The 18,175-nt window shown below is 45.5% G+C and overlaps 1 protein-coding gene across 1 annotated transcript; it reads right to left on the bottom strand.

The window, feature by feature from the left end:
- Positions 1-1,063: 1,063 nt before the first annotated feature.
- Positions 1,064-12,499, bottom strand: LOC144110439 (dehydrodolichyl diphosphate synthase complex subunit DHDDS-like; the record flags this gene model as incomplete). Its single annotated transcript, XM_077643336.1, has 6 exons — positions 1,064-1,283; positions 2,757-2,979; positions 4,833-4,937; positions 7,474-7,596; positions 10,306-10,448; positions 12,317-12,499. Coding segments are annotated over 6 exons (939 nt in total), but the record flags the coding sequence as incomplete, so codon positions are not given.
- Positions 12,500-18,175: the final 5,676 nt, after the last annotated feature.

Raw genomic sequence — 18,175 nt, 5'->3', positions numbered from 1 at the left:
GATACTTCAAGCGTGCGGCCTGGATTAAATTTGGTGTAGCAAGAATAAACTTGGTAAGAGTGTTCTAACATCTTACCTCGCTCAGGGGATCACTTACAAAGAATGAGCTCACCTACAAAATCATGCAGGTGATTTTGTAGGTACTTGTCTCATATGTACATACACTGCGCTGAGGAATATTACAGCGACAGCTGTTAGTCCTTCATTTCACAAGATCATGGCCTCATCACGTCGGCGTCCACAGAGAGGAGGAGAGCTCGAGGAACAAACGGCAACGAGGGAAAGGCAAGCCGCTGCCATTGGTCGCCTGAAGGCGGTTGTGAGAGCCTGTCTTTTCTTTTCCTTCGCTACTGCTGCGTATAAGGGGAGGAGTTAATAGGATGCACCTCCACTGGTCTGCACAAGGCGTCTCCAAATGCAAATACACTCCTAGAGAGCAGTGGCAGCCCGTGCTGGCGAGCTCTGACCTCACCGAACGGCTTAAGCCAATCGAAGCGGTCGATAAGGCTGCTAGACAGTGCAGTCCTATAGACTAACTACCCAACGCTGCTCTTCGATGAATACTTTTGTGATTTCCAATAAAGTTTTTCAATTATCCAATCAATCTGCAAGCACGAGCCTCGGTGACTTTCTCTCCGTCACTGATCCATGCAAAGCGTTTTGCTTGGCGTGATCCAGCAGTAGCCGGCTTTAAAAGACTCTGCTGCAGAGCAAGCGTTAGGACTGATAAAGAACGCGCTAAACATGACAAGATCCCGCACTTCAACCAGCGCAGAATGCAAGACCGCCTGCCGTAGACGTCAAGACACCGCCGTCATTTCTAGGAGCAAAATAGCACAGCGTTACTAGTCTGTCGGATTCACACGTGCGCCCTGAAACAAAGAAAACCTGATGGGAGCATTGGGTTGCTGATCCACTTCCACTTCTACGTCCGTCACAAGCGTCGCCACACAAGTGACTGCTTGGCGCTGAAGAAGGAGAATAAGTCACACATTTTAATATTCTTGAGCATGTAATGCGCCGAACTACTGTTCGGATGAACCGTTGCCAGTGAAATGACAGAAATAACTGTCCTACTTCTTACTGCTTACACGTTTTTAAGCAAAAGGACACGGAGGTCTTTAGTGGCATGCCACGGCTTTCCGCAGGCCGGCGAGTCGCTCTATGTTGAGTATTTTGGCAGCTTGGACGTGTCGAAGGAACGTACGCTGGCGGATAACCTGCTCCGGGTCTGACTGCCGTGTACCGTAGGAGGACATTTCACTGTGTCTCGCCTTGATAGCCTGCGTTCGTTGTCAAGAAGAAGAAAAGGTTGCTCAGACGCAGATGACACACAGGCATAGAATGCAGTGCAGTTTCGCCTAAACGCAACTCACACTTAACTCAGAATTTAGTTCAGTTAATAGTTAGGCAGTCCACTCAGGATGCACAAGCTCAATACTTTGAATAGCTCATGTTAGACCTTTAATAACTGCGCTCCTCAAAGTATTCAGCCCTGTAAACTAATGAAAATTAGGCTATTACACTTGTATTCTACTCAGGTCCTTAAACTAGAGGATATAAAAGAAATTATGGAAATTCTCCTGTCATTCACTCTATAGCGGATTAAAGGTTACTTGGAGTAAAGAAATCTTGCAGATTGCTCCTTCTACCTCAAGTTAATCTTGCGATCCTCCGAGGTTAGGGCGCTCGACTACTGATCCGGAGTTCCCGGGTTCGAACCCGACCGCGGCGGCTGCGTTTTTATGGAGGCAAAACGCTAAGGCGCCCGTGGGCTGTGCGATGTCAGTGCACGATAAAGATCCCCAGGTGGTCGAAATTATTCCGGAGCCTTCCACTATGGCACCTTTTTTCCTTTCATCTTTCATTCCACCCTTTATCCCTTCCCTTACGGCGCGGTTCAGGTGTCCAAAGATATATGAGACAGATACTGCGCCATTTCCTTCCCCCTCAAAACCAATTATTATTATTATGATCCTCTGGACTACTTCTGGTAATGCATGTTTCATGTCTGCAGTAGGATACAGCTGAAGAAAAAACATCAGTTCGCGCAATAAACCGCAGGCCAGAGAAAGATGTATTATTTCGCTAAGCGATGACAGCAGTGAAAATTCAATATTTCAAGGTTACACAATTTAAAACAGATATAAGGATTAAAATTCTTCCATTTGTAATTTCGTCTTGTCATTAACGTTTTGTGAGGTAACGAGAAAAAGTTCAAAAAGGGACACCACCTTCATGTTCAAAATTATTGGGCAAAAATTTCGAATATTAAAAAATTATAAGGTACTGATATGGAAATATTGAAGGTAATGGTCCATTCCTCTGATATGTATAAAATTCGTTCTTTTGCAGTGTTTTCATTGCTCGCATCAAGCAGTTAAGAGCAACGTAAAAAAACAATGGAGAATCCATTTTACGATCGCAAGGACGTTGATAGCAAAAAAATGCAAGCCTGCCGACGGGATATCTGCGGACATATCGATTATTAAAATGAAATCTTACAATATATGAAAAACTTCGTTCATAAACTCTTCGCGTTCAAAAATGCTTTTGTCCAGAATTGTTGGGTAAACCGCCGAGCAACAAAGTAAAGGGGTCAAGAATCTGGAACGAAATTCGCTGCATGGTTAAGTTGTATCCGGATATAGCCTGCACGGCAAGGAATATGTGCAGGGGAGTAAAAACACAGGGCGGAAGTTTCGACACGCCAGCTTCTTTGCCCTTTCTCGTGGTCTCGAAACAAAGCAAGTCACCTGTATCTTCGGCCACTGCAGCTGGAAGTGCAGAACAGCCCAGATCCAGTCCATGAAGCCTACCGCGGGCCACTTCTTGGCGTCCAAGTGGAAGTAGGCATAGTTGCACTGCAGAACCTGAAAGTCGCTGAATCGCTGGTCGCCCGCCGAGCGCAGAAGCATCTCCGCCTCGGGACACTCGGTGACGGCGACGTACTCGTCGAAAAACTCTGCGGTGATGTCCCTGTTGGCGAAGGTCGGGAAATGGGGAACCACGGCAGATTCACAACGCATGTGAATAAAAATTGGCACTGGCTTAACTTGGCTAAACCTGGAACTAAGCGAAAAGCAAGCACGCTTGCTAGGCGTCTGTGGCTCGTTCATGGCAGCTCCTCTACACGCTCGCGACCACCGTTCTATTACCCACACGACCACGTGACTATGACGTGGTGTCACATGGTCTTACGGCACCCCCATCGGATGTCATCACGTGGCTTCACATCACCCCCATCGGATGTCGTAAAGGTGAAAGGTCAACCCAAAGGTCAACTCAAGGTAAGAGGTCAACTCTATGGTCCCCCAATGTCAAATGTCGACTAAAGGTCACGGGTCAAGGTCAGAGGTCAAGGGTTCGCCACCATAACTGTACCACATATGGTCATACGAGGCTATCCTTGGTTGGGCTGAAGTTCGTTCAAGGTCATCCTTCGGCCAATGCGACGACTGGTTCACCTAGCGTAGTGAAGCTTTTCGCTTCAGTATGTTTGGTGAATAAAAATTTTAAGCAGTGGTGAATAGCGTCCATGTGAACATGCGCTCAGAGAAGCTTCACGAACCCATAGGATGGGCAAACAACCTGAATTTTATCTAGCATCGTCTTGTGCTTTGTGCAATATGGACTTGCACTCTATATACAAACACGCGCATTTTTATTAATTGCTACACCCTTAATGATGAATATTATACAACTGATTTTTATGAAAGGAAATGACGCAGCATCTGTCTCACATATCGGTGGAAACCTGAACCGCGCCGTAAGGAACGATGACTGCAAGAGAGACTTTTGGCCAGTGTCTGTGCGCCGCGCTTATCGTTCTGACTTGTTCTCCCAAAGGTGTGAGCGAAAATTGTATTTTTTTCTCTTTGTATTTCTTCACCCTAAAATAGGCCACTTTTCTGATCAATGAAATAGAATCATTTCGATCAGTTACGGAATAAATTTCATCAATTCGAACTGCCACTGAACGCTATACGTCCGCACCACGTTGCCCGCACAACGTTGCCCGCAGAACGACAACGCAGCGAGCTATGGAAAGAAAGATTATAGGTGTAACGTTAAGAGACCAGAAGCGGGCAGAGTGGGTGAGGGAACAAGCATGGGTTAATGACATCCTAGTCGAAATCAAGAGGAAGAAGTGGGCTTGGGCAGGGCATGTACTGCGGAGGCAAGATAACCGCTGGTCCTTAAGGGTAACGGAGTGGATTCCAAGAGAAGGCAAGCGCAGCAAGGGGTGGCAGAAGGTTATGTGGGCGGATGAGACTACGAAGTTTGCGGGATCGATACGGTGTGCACGGCTGGCAAATGACAGGGTTAATCGGAGAGACCTTTGCCTCGCAGTGGGCGTAGTCAGGCTGATGATGACGATGATGACGATGCATCATCGCCAACGTGCATCCACTGCTAGCTCCGCTCCACCCGTCTTGAATACGCCAGTATTCATGCATCGTATTGCATACGGGTACGTACAGGGCAGAGTCAACTTCTATAGCCAATGTTCTGCACTCATTAGGAGGTGTCGTATTTTTTACCCATTGACGCCTCTGACTTTCTTCTTAACAGCAGGAGGAAGCCACAGTTGCTAGCACGTGTCCAAGACTAAAACTCGGACTGTCTTCTATGACATCTTGCGGCATTCATATCTTTCTGGTAGCATAGTGTTTTGTACAAAGCGGAGCGGGTTGTGCAAGCTGTTGTGCGCTAAAATGTCTGAGGTTAGTTGGTATACCGGAAACGGAAATGATGTCATCTTTGCTTGCTTATTTTGCTCGTTAAGTTATTTGATCTAAAAGCAGGTGAAAGCCGGTTTAAGTACTCACTCCGAAAGGATGGCATCATCCTTGACCGCCTGGGCCAAGTCTAGCGCCATGCGGGACATCTGGTTCTTGGTGTTGTAAGCAGCGCAGGACACTTGTCTCTTAAGGCTGAAAAAGGCAAAGGGACAAAATTTTGGGAGACCAGAAATTCTTTTTGAGATCGGAAGCGAGAACAAGTGCTTAACAGTGATTGCTATTTGAATTTTTGGCAGTGACAGTGAAGTAATGGCGAATCAGCTTCTTTCAATGAAATACCTACATATTACTAAGAAATAGAATTGTGCGATGTTTCGCCGATACACCAGCGGGTTAAGAACGCGTATTTTAAGCGTCAGATAAGCGCTACACATGACTGTAAGTTGATATAATTTGGAATTTTGATGCTTCATTAGATTATTGCGTTCGTATATTTTACATGTCACCTTGGATTCTGCGTCCAGGTTCAACACCAGAGGGCAGTAACAGATGTTAATTTAGGTGTAACACTAAGCGTTTAAGCTGGACGTTGCCAATGCGGCGTTTGCAGATGGGGTCGATGCAGCTCTGCGAGCTGCTGTCCCATTTGAGGAATCTTTTCTGCGCGCTGAAGTGTTTTAAAGCGTTACAAGCATAAAACATTAGCAGAGCTCTTCCAGTCAGTATTTCACGCCGTACATCACCAAAAGTAGATGAAAAACCTGCCCATTTGAATGCCTAGTCTCATTAGCTATGTTCATTCCATTAATGTAATGCGCATTTGAAATATATAATAGCGAAGGATGTCTATAAGAAGTGGTTTTAATAATCGCAGCAGCAGGTAAGGTGGCGCTCACTAAACCGACAGCTGCAGCCATCGTTCAACGTATAACGTAATCGAAAGATTACGAACAGCCTATCTTAACTGTATCACCGAACAGTGTACGGTTCGAGAGGAACGTGCGCACACAAGGCATGCACGAACACGCCACCAGGGCCTGCTTACAAGCAGTCCATTTTTCGCACACTTCCGTCGTTATATGTACAGTCGCGAGTGCAAAGGACTAGGACTCAGTGACGTGCCACCGGAGCGGCAGATACAGAGTAACGCTTGGCGCTGCGGTTACGAACACGTCGACAGCAAAAGTGCCAGGTGTGTTCGTAAAGCACGGCGCCACGCGGTACGATTTTCATCGCTCTGGTGACGTCATTGTGCTGATACTTTTTACTCACGACTGTACCGTCGGGGAGAAAAGTCTCTGGACCCCGTGTTTGGTAAACGAAGCCGACAGTTCTAATATTCTCCGGCGGCTGGAGACCACACTTGCGGAGGTGACCGTCAAAATCCTTTTCTTTCACCTCCACAAGTGTGGTCATCAGCCGCCGGCTAATATCAGAGCTATCGGCTTTGTTGACGGAATACACGGCCCAGAGGCTTTTATCCCCAATCGCACATCCTGTCATGATTACAAGCGAATGTGCGTATTAAACATCGGACACGTCCGTCATCAGCATCGTGTTTCTCTGCCCTTGTATGAGATTTTTTTCCCGCCTTACCATTATTCCAAACAGGACCACCGCAATGACACAACGTGCTTCTTTAACATATCTTCACGAGTCATAGGTGGGTTCTGAAATAAGGGTGCGCAAAAATAGCTGGCAGGCTCCTCTTTCTCATGTGTTCAGCTCTAAAAGTCACCGAACGCATATGCAGTGTCTCGATGCAACTTTCCTGAACTAGTGTGGTTACACCCATAGTTTGATGGGGATGCGCTAATTTGGATCGCAATGGTTGCGTCTGACCGATTTTACGCAAAAATATTTCGATGTGGAAAATTGATCCCATGCTCCAAAATGCCGGGAATGTGCCCTGTAAAGGAACGCTGATCACTCCTGATAAGCTCTACCGCCGCATTCTGACCTCGAGAAACTTGATGTACTGGCAGCGTCGGATGAAGCGTGAACGCAATAACTGGAACGCTAAAACAAACATAAAAGCTACTCGAGAGGAAATATACGCCCGGTCCATTCACTTTGACGCAGTGGCCTTCGCGACGTAGAAGTGGATGTGAAGTGTTCTAGTATTCCGTCATCTTCATCTAAAGTCTCGTTTTATTGTTGCCGTTGACATTGTCTCGACTGTGTTCCGGTTGACTCGTTTAATTTTACACTGACAGTACCTCGATGTTTAAATGAAGATGTTGAGCATGCACTCCAGACAGACATCTGGCGCGGGTAGTCTGACGTACCTGTTAGGTTTAGTCGAGCCGTTAAGAGGGTAGAATTTAATTCTAATACAATGATTGCATGACTTTATCAACGCAAGGGCTGCTTCGCCAGAAAGCGTTATAGGTACCGCTTCTCGTCTGAACAAGGCATAGAGCTTGTTAAGATCCATTTATCCAAGCAATTATCTAAACAGAAGCCTAGCACCAGGCCATGGAAAAATTCAATCTGTTGGAAAACGTGTAGGTGCCCGAAAGCATCAAACCCCGTATTTGCTTTTCCTTACAAGTGACTCGAGCATGCCTGGATGATGCGCATAGAAAGAAGGCGGTGTAGAACGATAACGGCCAGCAACCACACGGACATTCCTTTGTAGATTCTTTGAGCGAAGTTGCAATGGGAACTATTTGCAGTATAGGATTCTTGATCTCTGACGTCGCATGCGAGACAAGCAGACACTGACCTTTCGTCGCTGCTGCTCGAGGTGGCGATCTCTGCACGGGCCAAGCTAGTGCGCAGCTCTTCGGGCAGGCGCTCCAGGTCCCCGCATGCACTGGCCCACATACCGATGTCTCGATACACGTCCCTGGAATTGCGAGTTCACATTCGATAAAATTCGGGTCAGATCATATCGAGATACAAAAGTAGTGTCGTCCCGTTAGCAGACCGGATTTTACATTCCTCAATGCCATTGAAAGAGCATTATGGTTGAAAACCAACATTATCTTATTTTTAACGTGGAAGCACAGAAGAAAATTTAGCTCTTCTTGAAGCCATGCGTGATTTCCAGATTTTTTTCCCAGGTAACTATTCATAACAAAAATGATGAGAAATTATACGCGCACGTGTCTTTAGAAACAGAATATATCTGCAAACAAGTGAAAAATAAAATACCTGCAGTTATGACAATTTTTTTTTCTTCACACGCAAATGGCTTATTTCATCCCGTGCACCCAATTCTGGCTCATATCTTCAAACAAAATGCCACCTGTCCTCCAACCAGGGTCTTCTGAGTCGATCTCCGACCTCCACGAGGGATGTTTTTATTTTCTGCAGCTTTTATTTTTATTGTACCCTATGTACCCGGTTCTTGTATGCCCACTCCAGCCTAAAGCCTGGCATTCAGGCTGTCATGTTTTCAAATAAATTAAATAAACAGGTTTCCATGCCTCGCTAAAACACGGTAATATAACGTAAAGAAAATAGCGCAAAAACAAAGGACAAGGAAGGATCGAGACGCCTATGACGATCAGCAAGTGCTATATGTGTCTCCTCTCTTGCCCTTTGTCTGTTTTTGCGCTAATTTCTTTGCATAATGTAACACCAACTAGCCCGACAGCACGCCCATCTGAATCATTATATATTCACATTTATTTCTGCCAGCATCACGCCGTGACTAGAAACTCTTGCCTGCTGTCCTGGTCACTATCACCGACAACCATCCTTTTCGCATTTCACTTATTAACATCTTTTAATTTGTTTTTCTGCTCGCGCGAGTCGTTCAGTCTGTTGCATTTGATCGTTTTTTTTCATTCTATTGGTACGTCGGTGTGAGTGAAATTTACTGCATATGTATTGATCTGTTGCTGCCAATCTACCGCGAATTTTGCAATGTACTCTGGTTTGTCAACAAGTGCGCTGTTCTTTCTTTTTTGTTCTTTTGGATGGAATTTCATATTACTTGTATTCTTGCCCCTCGCCTCTATATTGTTTTCTAAGCCACGAGAGTAAAATAAATAAATAGAGGACATACGAAGCACCATTAACTTTCGATACAATCTTTCCATACTCTTTCAATCTCAAATGCTATTTGCTCAGAAAACAAGTTCAGTTCACTCATTGTGTGAGCTGATGCACCTATACGGGAGAAAATTGGTGTTATTCTTAGTATTAATTTCGCTGTAATGACCCATGAAATGCTTCTAGCTACCCTTTGCGCAAGATTGCCACGAACATCGTCTTGTGAACAGCGGCGAACCTGAGGTAGAACGCAAATCCGAACACGAAGCCGGAAATGACGCAGGACCTGAGGCCGAACATTTCGACAGTTTCCATCAGAACGGTATCCAGAACGGTACCGACTGAAGCAGGTGTGTTAAGGGGATGTTCTTTCCATAGCGCTCGGAAGGTACGGCGTGCGACGTATGTGCCGACATAAGTGTGGAAGGGTATTTGTGCCGGAGAAGTTGTGCAGGTTTGCTTCTCAACTTGAGGCTAAACAATGAGCAGACGCGGCGCAGTTAAAAGAAGGCTAAGCAGTTTGTCCCATAGATCCATCGTTTAGTGTCTTCATACGAACGTCACCGCAAGACTCCTTAACAATCCTCACAGATTCGAAAGAGGCATGCCGTAACTACATTAACGGCAGAATAGGTCATGAAGCGCTCCAAATCCTCCTCCGCGCAGGCCTACCCAGAGATCACATTAGACACACCATTTTCTGGATACCGGGACACACCGAGATAGAAGGCAACCAAAGGGTCGATAGAGTCGCTCGCGAGTACACTAACCGAGCACTCTTGAACGAAGACCCGGATGACTTCTTGAGGGTAATCCCGTTGTACTCCGACATTCTAAATTATTACAGAGGGACGAGACTAAGGTATCCTCCTCCTCACAACAAATTAAATCAACAAGAAGCAGTTTACTGGAGGAAGCTGCAAACCGGAACCTTCCCCAATTTGCACATCCTTAGCAAAATGTTCCCGAACCAATACAGGGACATCTGCCCATGGTGCGGTGCAAAACCCACCCTATACCATGTTACTTGGGAATGCGACAGAAATAAAGCATTCCATGGCTCAGAAAATCCGAGTGCGGAGCAGTGGGAGAGTGTGCTCTACAGCGGCAATACTCCAAAGAGGATTGGTCATCCATGCCCAACGAGAGGCCAAACTCAGCGGTGCCCTGGAATAGGGGCGCCGACCTCTGCAAGACGGAGGGAGACATCTGCTTGAATATGAAGACCTCTGTCTGACCGAAAGACCTTGTTAGAGCATTAAAGTGTATCCTATCCTATCCTATCCCTAGTACACGCCGAACGCTGCGAACAAGCGGAGGACGACGGTTCATTCTGAGCGTTTTTGAAAGAGAGCGGTCCTGGAATGGGGGTACTTCTTTCCTGCAGTGCAGTTCATGCGTGCACCTACTTTCGACGACGACATTGATGACAATTTGTTTAAATTTCTATGTCGCGAATTCGTGGTCATAGGTCACACAGACTGCGGCTCTGCAGCCGGCACGAGGAAGCAAAAGCAAGGAAATACTTAGGCTACAGGCAATCACGACCACTCACACGTTGTCCACGATGTCAGCATGGATCTGGTTCGCTTGGTTCAGTGCAGCGTTGATCTCGAAAGAGTTCCGGCTGAAGTTGCGCACGCTGAACATGAAGACGCTCAGCACTTCTACCCCGGCGCGGAAGCACCATTCACGCAGCTGCGAGGAGGAAGAGAAGGGCACAAGGCAGAATTAAATACTTTCCGAGCAGAATAATAATAATAATTGGTTTTGGGGGAAATGAAATGGCGCAGTATCTGCCTCATATATCGGCGGACACCTTAACGGCGCCGTGAGGAAAGGGATAAAGGAGGGAGTGAAAGAAGAAAGGAAGAAGAGGTGCCGTAGTGGAGGGCTCCGGAATAATTTCGACCACCTGGGGATCTTTTAACGTGCAATGACATCGCACAGCACACGGGCGCCTTAGCGTTTTTCCTCCATAAAAACGCAGCCGCCGCGGACGGGTTCGAACCCAGGAACTCCGGATCAGTAGCCGAGCGCTCTAACCACTGAGCCACCGCGGCGGGTTGGCGAGCAGAACTGATCATGGTCTCAACTCAGCTTTGTTCAGTTATAGGACTTCTTAGAGGCCCTATATCTAATGTTGTAGACAACAAATTTATTAAAATGCCAACTGCTGAGTTGCAATCAGTGAACTCAAATTATCTGAATGTTAATCGCCTTCCCCTTGGCTGTCATTGCTTTCTCCGTTTAATCGCTTACCTTCGATCACAAGTAACCTAATTTCAGCAAAGGTGAGGAATGTTTTAGTTAACGCACCACCCGTGAGGGTCCTGGATTCGCGCCGCACTTCAGTATCTTTCTACGCGTCATATAACTGCACGCCCCGGTCTCTAAATTTAGGTCGTCGCTCCCTCTTGTGTGGTTTAGCTCTTTATAGCCTGGTCTGGTGAGCGAGCCCGTGACCGCAACTTATCCGAACTAACCGCTCTACTAATTAAGTTTACAAGAACGACTACCAGTTGGTACAACGACACCGAATACACTCGAAGTGTGAACGACGTTACTCTAATGTATTTGGTGGAATCTTTCAATATGGACCAGTTTGTAAACGTACGACTGCGTTGAGAACGATGCTAACGAGTAATTACTCTCTTACTTGAAATCCGCTCAGCTTTGGGGGATTCCCCTAAATGCGAGTCCACATTGGACTCAAAGCAGGAACAGTTTTATGGGCCTTCGGAGTAAAAGGCGCACCATTGCTGTCGGTACTCAGTGTAGCAGCCGAAAACTCCCCACTTTGCCCAATGGCAATGAACGGTTCAGTGGGTGTCGGGTAGCAGGCGCTCTCTTCGCCAAAACTAAACAAACAACGGTATTTGTTTCTTAGACGTGTAGCGTAGCACGTATGTCACCCCTTAACCTCCAAATCTGTGTAACGTTAAGAGAGGCCGTGTGCTCACCTTTCGCGAGCTTTTGGTCTCTAGACGTGCTCCAAGGGCACAGCTATATAGCTAAAAAGGAAACCCGCTGCCTGGTTACGTTTGGCAAAGGCGATGCCATCACCGTCAAATGAAACCCAAACAAAACTTAAGCAAAGAACATTAGCTACTGGAGAGAAAACGCAGGCGGTGTCAGTTATTACCTCCAAAGGGCTGTCTTCGGGCGTTAAGTGAAAATAAATGGCCCTGCCATTCAGCCGCTTTCAACGAAGATTTATTTATTTATTTATTTATTTATTTATTTATTTATTTTGTCGTACCGCGGCTGGTGCTAGACAGAGTATGGAGAACGGTATGCTACAGAAGATGTGCGATCTCCATTGATCGGGTCCAGTTGGGCCTGAGAAGTTAGCGCATTTAAAAGGCGACGGGGTTGGCAGACGCTCGGATAGCACTGGAGCTTTCGCAGTCATTTATGCAAGCTTGAGGACGGATAACAGATGGCCACCAAGCCTCCCTCAGTTGTACGGGCCAAGCTTTGAAGAACGTAAAAGTACGACAATGAACATCGACGTTATGTTGTCAGAGGAGTATGCCACAGGCGATCCGCTCGGGAGTGCTCACCCGGAAATATTTTTGGGCCCCAATGGCATACACCTTGCGTAGGTCGGTGCTTGCGGCCCGGGAGAAGCGCCGATGGCCGTCGGGCACCAAACATACGTGCTTGGGCACCGGGCCGAGCGCCAGGATCGACACCACCGCCCGCTGGAAACGTGACACCAGGTCGCGCCACAGGCAGCCACTCTCTTAAAAATCTCCGGGCAGAAACTCGGCATCGTGACCGAGATGCGTGCTTTGCGACCCTTTGGTGGCCATTGACGCTTTCGACGAAGCCTTCACTGAAAGGAAACAGAAAGAGATCGCAATGCCTCTTATCACTGACACTACATGGAACGATGGTCGTTGTCGATAAAATAAGCCCCACAGCCGTGGCCTCGTAGTAGAACACCTTCCTCGGCTTCGGGAGGTGGTGGGTTCGACTGCCGGTGCCGGCCGGTTGCCCACCGGTATTCTCAAAATGGGTACAAGCTATGCCCTGGCCTGGTGTTCGGCTTTCTAGGGCTGCAGGGCTTGGTAAAGGTGCCTGCGCCTTCAAATTCCGTCACTGTGGGCTTGGAAGAGCTCAATAGCTGTAAAGGATTCCAGCGCGCTCTGGCCATCGCCAGCTGAAGCTTTAGTGTTGACGCTAATATACAATATTCGGTTACATTTTGAACTTCGATTGCCTGGTATCGCATGTCTGTTCACCCTCGTCTGCCTGTCTTCTCAGATGAAAATAGTGCGCAACTGCACAACGGTCAACCCACTGCTTTCGCTGCATCAATTATAATCGGCTGCTCAGGTACACAGGTGCAGTCAGCTAGCGTTGTGATACATGCGTCTCTAATAAAAAGCCACCTAATCAATACAGCTCTAAACTCGTTTTGATAAGGGAGGAGCAGGTTATAGCTTCGAAGATTACATGGGTCTCTACGGGAGCACCGCCAAGAAAAACACACCGAGAAAGTACCTACTGCATAAAGAAATGTTCTGCTGCGTTTCGTCCATCTAGCCATACTGTTTGCTAGAAAAGGAGGCAAGCACTATTTTTACCTTAGCGACCGTCGGGTCTGGCCGGCTGGAAGGAATGCGAAAAGCAGCTTCGGGAGCAGGCTTGCTATGTTGCGAAAGGCGATCGCGATCCTCTTCATTCGAATTAGAATCGAAAAACTTCAGAAACCAAACATGACCTTGAGATGGCGTTGAGAAACAACTTTCTTTTCGTACTATGCCATTAGCACCTGCGGCAGTAGCGACAAAAAAAGACCACAGGTAGAAACCGCGTTTTTGCTGCTGTTGTTGTTGTTGTTGTTGTTGTTGTTGTTGTTGTTGTTCGCCTGGGTTGTGTGGCCCATACCCACGGTGGGGTATTGACCACGATGCGTTTCTCAAACAGGAGAGATTCGTTTATTTATTTAAGTTAGGCACACTTTGGTCAACTTTTATGACTTGTCTCTTTCAATAAATTTGCCGCTCGATCCGCACATTTTATTTTCTGTTTTGTGGCACATGTGCGATAAATTCGCTCAAGTATTTAAGCTTAACGCAGCGCTGGGTTGCCTCTTTAGTGACTACCTTAGTGGCTGCCCTCAGCGGCCAGGCAATACCGGGCAGTTCGAGTTATCTAATGCACATTTATTGATGTCATCAAAGTTACTTCAGAGCGACCTCTGCATGTGAAATGCGCCGCAAGCTGGACATTATTCGCATGGTAATTTTTAATTAAGAGACAACTAATAGCTAAAATAACCAATCAGAGTTTCAATTTTTATTGTAGGAAGAAAGATTAATCCCCTAAATATAAGGCAATCAACATCGAAGTTGAGATCAATTTTTAAAGTATCAGAATCTCATTACGCTTCCAGACATCTATTTTTCAGCAGTTTTTGAAAACTTGCTGTGGTCTTTCCAGTGCTGAATATTCCTCAAACGGCGTCACTGTTTTTTAAAGCTGAAAATATATTTGCATTTAACGCGTATTTTTTTTTCTGACATTATGACGTAGAAGAGTTTAAGGCTGCTTCCATGACGGCACCACGTGCATTCACGTCATTTGGAGAATTCGCATTGTTGTTCGAGCAAGTCAAGAAACGTTTGAGGGCATGTTTTTAACATTATATCTCGAACCGCGAATCGAAAAAAAAATTGTTCCGTCTCCCAAGTTGACGGCCTTAAAATTCGTAATTTAATCTGGCGTCCTAAAACGAAGTTTACAAATTTAATGTTTATTTTAATTGTTTCATTGCCATTTAATTTCATTCTGCCAGGCAAATAATCTTCACCATGCCGTACCTAACAGGTCGTAGCTCCGTATATTTTATGGCTTTTAAATGATAATAATAATAATAATAATAATAATTGGTTTTTAGGGAAAGGAAATGGCGCAGTATCTGTCTCATACATCGTTGGACACCTGAACCGCGCCGTTAGGGAAGGTATAAGGGAGGGAGTGAAAGAAGAAAGGAAGAAGAGGTGCCGTAGTGGAGGGCTCCGGAATAATTTCGACCACCTGGGGATCTTTAACGTGCACTGACATCGCACAGCACACGGGCGCCTTAGCGTTTTTCCTCCATAAAAACGCAGCCGCCGCGGTCGGGTTCGAACCCGGGAACTCCGGATCAGTAGTCGAGCGCCCTAACCACTGAGCCACCGCGGCGAGGCGAAAAATAAGTATTTATTAATTTCATACACCTGCTATATCATGCCCAGCAAGCAAGTATAATGCTTATTATTGTAAGCGTTATGGTATTGTTACAGTTTTTATTATTAAAAGAGAATGTGGGATTACTACGTCAAACCATGAACAACTTATATTTTAAAAAATATTCACAACTCATGTATATCAGAACTATGCACTCTTCAAAAAAGTTTATTCTCCAGCGGGTTGGAAACGAATTAAAAAAAAAAGCAAGGAAAACTGACGGTACGTAACTGCGAAAACTGTCGTTCTGAATATTCCAGATAGTCTATAATTTTCACGCATTATATGAGTCTATAAAGGCACCTAGATTTAAAATTTGGATACAGTTTGCCAGTTTGTCATAATGAACTTTAAGATTTGTCCCTTTGAGAGTTATAGTTTTTCCTGTTGCGATTACACTTTGGAAACATTTTTGTTTATAAAAAACGTGTCCACAAATGAGCACAATAGGCCCGAGTTTCAATTCCACACATAATTGTGGTTCGTAAAGTGCTGCGAAGATTTTGTTTTCGGCCTTCTATATCTTATCAGTATTTTCCTAAATAGGCAGCTTGGAGCAAAAATTTGAATTTACAGCCACAGCCTGAAAGCTTTAAGAGAGTACAACTTAGTTTCAAGAAGCGCTATTTTTGCATAAACATCTAAAGTTTCTTGAAAATCAGTTTTTAATTTTTTCTTCAATTTTATGTAGTGTAAAAGGTTTTTTGAGCTCGTTTGATTACAATGGTTTTTTCATTTTTTATTGATTTTTTACTAGAATTCCGGTACACGATGAGAACACCGCATTTCCAATTACCTATTGTGGTCTGACGGATATGCGGTTGAGGATGTTCCGAATAATGATCAATCCACTTCACAACGCACCCGCCGCGGTGGCTCAGTGGTAAGGGCGCTTGGCTACTGATCCGGAGTTCCCGTGTTCGAACCCGACCGCGGCGGCTGCGTTTCGATGGAGGCGAAACGCAAAGGCGCCCGTGTGCTGTGCGATGTCAGTGCACGTTAAAGATCCCCAGGGGGTCGAAATTATTCCGGAGCCCTCCACTACTGCACCTCTTTCTTCCTTTCTTCTTTCACTCCCTCCTTTATCCCTTCCCTTATGGCGCGGTTCAGGTGTCCGCCGATATGTGAGACAGATACTGCGCCATTTCCTTTCCCCAAAAACCAACTTTCAATTTCATTTTTTCATAACGCGTTCTGGTTAAAGAAAGGTGAATACATCGGCAGTAGAGATTAGAAGCTGTAAATAATTAGGGCTTGAAAATCGGGACCAAATTTAAGATGCACATTTGGTATAACATAAAGGCTCTTGACAATCAGTTTCGAAACAGGTAGATAGCACTTCTAAAATAGAGATTGGTAGAGATATATAAACTGGAAAAAATATCGAAGCTGGTCAACCCCGTCATCCTGCAAACAAGGTATTAACATCCGTCCATCAACCGAGTGTTAATCTAAATTCGGTTCATTTTCCTTCTTTATTCCAGACATGTACACTGTTTCAGGAGATGGGAAAAAAGCATTTCGACACGTCGAGGCCAGGTCACAGTGAGAGAAAAATAAAATGTACGTGCCCGAACACCACTTTGACGTTAACTTATTAACATGCACCTACATGTCCTACTGCTCGTGACGGAAATCGACTTTACCGTGTGCCCAGCACAGAAAACCAGAACACTTTGTAGTTTCATTTCTAAGTGGTCTGTGCCGTACATAGGCAGGAAGAACAGACACGGACTGTATGCACCCTAAAAAAAAATCCTCTCGCTTTCATAGACATAGAGATCATGACAAGCACAGCATGACAATAAAATAAAGGTGCACTGGCTGTCGTCGCCATCTGGAAAGGAAGGCGGCCAGAAGAGACGCCACAGCACTCCGTCGCTAGAGACGTGCAAATGATTAATGCTCTAATACCTGTGGCGGCGGTCGTCAGAAAGCATTCGAATCATTTCAACTCGTAGGCTGGTAAAGTCCCTCTATTAGTTAAATTCCAACCTTTTGCATTTCGGTGCCTTGTTGCAATCAGAAATTCGTAGCATTCTATTTGTAATGGCCATTACAATAGCCATAAGTTGTGGCCATCTCGCGCGCCTATCGAAATTGCTTGTCTCCGTCGCACGCACAGCAACTCCCTTTAGTCACGTAATTCCGCGGCACAAGGGACAACTGGCCTTCCCTCTACAGTCATGGCTGGAACAGCGAACAAAGGCAAACACCACCGCGCGGGTGGGGTGGTCTGTATACATAGGTCACGTCCACTCTAAACACAAATACACCTATACAGCAGTAAAAAGCCAGTAAACTCTCTTTTTGTGCACTGCTTTCTCTAGAAGGGTGTGCGCTAGAGTACAATTCTTACTCTTTTTTTTTTACTGCTTTCTGTTTAGAGTGTGGTAGGTGGGCGCAGAAAGACGTGTACTGGCGGATACCGAACGCACGCATAGAAGCGTGGTTTCTAGAAGTTTTTCAGGGTGATTTTCCATTCCGCATAAAATATAAAACTTTCTGCACTTTTTTCTTCCTTTCCTTTTCACTTTAACAGGGGAAAGTCCTTCCGAACCTCCAAAGTTGCCTGGTGCCGCGGAATGTCTGAGCGTGGCTATTCAATGTTTTCAAGAGTGGTAAAATAAAATGCACTGAACATGATTTCATACCTTGTCCAGTTCAGTTGTACATACCGAGTTCACAGCACACATGCTCCTTGGATTACCACTGATTAATTAAAGTGTCTCGTGTGAAAATTAATTATTATGCCGTAGCTGGAGCAGCGCTTGCATGAGGGAATGCAGTAACTGCCGGAGCAAAAACTTTGGAACAGTTCCGTCTGATTGCAGCCATATATTGAAGATAAAAATGCAAGTAGAGTCACTTTCTACGAGGTGTGCCAGAGGCTGCTCTAAGGGAGCCAAGCGCTAAGAAAATTAATATCAGAACGCGTTATCATTTTACTTGTGGCACCTACCTTAACTTAGACCTCGTGGTACCGCAAAAAAGCCGTTTGGAAGCTCTGCAGCTGCCATATACCGCAAAATTACTTTTGATAACTGATTAAATTGCATTACTAATTACTTTTGCTAAAATCACGCAATTGTAATTGTTGCATCGCACTTTCTGGGCGTGAAAATCAATTCCGTTTCATTGCAATAACATCTGAAAAGTTATTCCATTTTTTTTTAATTACT

The sequence above is a fragment of the Amblyomma americanum genome, chromosome 11 (genome assembly GCF_052857255.1).
Source record: "Amblyomma americanum isolate KBUSLIRL-KWMA chromosome 11, ASM5285725v1, whole genome shotgun sequence".
Classification (NCBI taxonomy): domain Eukaryota; kingdom Metazoa; phylum Arthropoda; class Arachnida; order Ixodida; family Ixodidae; genus Amblyomma; species Amblyomma americanum.
This window is presented reverse-complemented; position numbering and strand designations above follow the sequence as displayed.